The 1,756-nt window shown below is 59.8% G+C and overlaps 1 protein-coding gene across 1 annotated transcript in view; it reads left to right on the top strand.

Moving 5' to 3' along the window:
• GAD2 (glutamate decarboxylase 2) overlaps positions 1-1,756 on the top strand; it is a 52,392-nt gene that overhangs the window by 2,161 nt on the left and 48,475 nt on the right. Inside the window, exons 2-4 of the mRNA XM_006025371.1 lie at positions 121-176; positions 378-527; positions 1,392-1,625. Coding sequence (XP_006025433.1) covers positions 121-176; positions 378-527; positions 1,392-1,625 — 440 coding nt within the window. The remainder of the gene's footprint in view (positions 1-120; positions 177-377; positions 528-1,391; positions 1,626-1,756) is intronic.

Raw genomic sequence — 1,756 nt, forward strand, 5'->3', positions numbered from 1 at the left:
CCGCTGCTGGGCACGTTGCCTTTCTTTGTTCTGCGGGAGCTGCAGCCCCGGGCAGGCCGGACGCACCCGAGCAGCCCTTGCCCCCGCCGCGCCGCTTCATTTCTCTTGTTTTGCAGCCAGAGCCTGGTGCCAGGCAGCCCAGAAGTTCACAGGAGGAATCGGAACCAAACTCTGTGGTAAGGAAGGAGCTCGCTGTGGCCAGTAGCGGCTAGTCCAAAAAACCCCCAAAATATGTAGGCATTAAAAAGAGAGAAACCGTCGCAGGCCGCGGGACCGGAGAGCCCCTGCGCGCGGGCACAAAGGGAGCAGCGGGGCCGCGGGATCGGGGCTGCGTTTGACACACGACATTTCGGCTTCCTCTTTTGTCTCCTCGTTAGCTTTGCTCTATGGGGATGCGGAAAAGCCCATGGAAACCGGTGCAAAGGAGGACCCGGGCTCGGAGGAGAAGAGGCCGGCCTGCACCTGCAACACCAAGCCCTGCAGCTGCCCCAAAGCGGATGTTAATTATGCATTTTTACACTCAACAGGTACGGACCGTCCCCTCGCGCGGGTGCTCCGCGGGGCTAATCCCGGCTGGCCGGGCCAGGAGCAGAGGCCGGCGGAGGGGCTGGCAGGTCCCGGAGCCGCCGGGCTCCCGCAGCGCAGCCCCCGGGCTCGGGCGGGCTCTGCACGATCTCGTCCCCGCGCTTAGGGCAGATGGCGCTGCCCGGGTCTGTGAAGAGGAAACATTTTATAACATCAGGATTGAAAAAAGATACCTGCACAGCTTCGCCCCCCGGGCTGCTCTGCCCAAGGACGCAGGCAATAGCGACCTTTTCCTAGAGCGACACCAAGCCCCCGGAATATGATCGCTATTTTTATGCTTTTTTTTTTTTTTAATTCGGGAAATTCTCGCCAACGAGTGCATGTCTAGCGGGCCCCTCTGCTCCGGCACGTCCCCCAGCCCCGGGTGGGGATGTGCTGCCGAGACCTATTCCCACGCGAGCCGCGGGCTCCGGCCCACCGGCGAGATGAGCTCGTTGCAGGGCTGCAGCCACCCCGCGCGACAAACAGCTCGGAGCTGACACCGGGCACGAGCCTTAACTAAACGCAGGAGCTGCACTGGTTCATCCCGTTGAAACCCGCCAGTAACGAAAAGGCAGTAAACGATCAACAAGTTCTTTGCCAGCCACCACATTTGACCAGCCCCGAAGAAAGGATTTTATTGTAAAGCATGCGTATGGCTCGCATTTCAGCCCGTCACTGTCAGTGCAGTCCGGGCACACGTCTCAAGGTGAAATGAGAAATGGCAGCGGGCTCGCCTTCCCCGCCGCAGCTGCAGGAGCTCCCACCGGGGCCCGATCCCTCTCCCACCCAGCGCCGCCGCTGACATTTCTCTCTTCCGCTTCCAGATCTCCTGCCCGCCTGCCACGGGGAGGTGGCGACGATGTCTTTCCTACAAGACGTCGTGGACATTTTGCTTCAGTACGTGGCGAAAAGTTTTGACCGATCAACCAAAGTGATTGATTTCCATTACCCAAACGAGCTGCTCCAGGAATACAACTGGGAGCTGGCGGATCAACCGCAGACCTTGGAAGAAATTTTGTTGAACTGCAGAACGACGCTGAAATATGCCATTAAAACAGGTAATAGAGCGGCCGAGATTTCCTCCTCCTGCCTTGACAAACGTTACTTTCTGCCTCGTACCGAGCCTGAAGCCCGCGCGGTGCCGTGTGAGTGTCCGGCCGTGTCTGGGGGCGAGAGGCTGGCACCGCCG

The sequence above is a fragment of the Alligator sinensis genome, unplaced genomic scaffold, assembly GCF_000455745.1.
Source record: "Alligator sinensis unplaced genomic scaffold, ASM45574v1 scaffold455_1, whole genome shotgun sequence".
NCBI classification, from domain to species: Eukaryota; Metazoa; Chordata; order Crocodylia; family Alligatoridae; genus Alligator; species Alligator sinensis.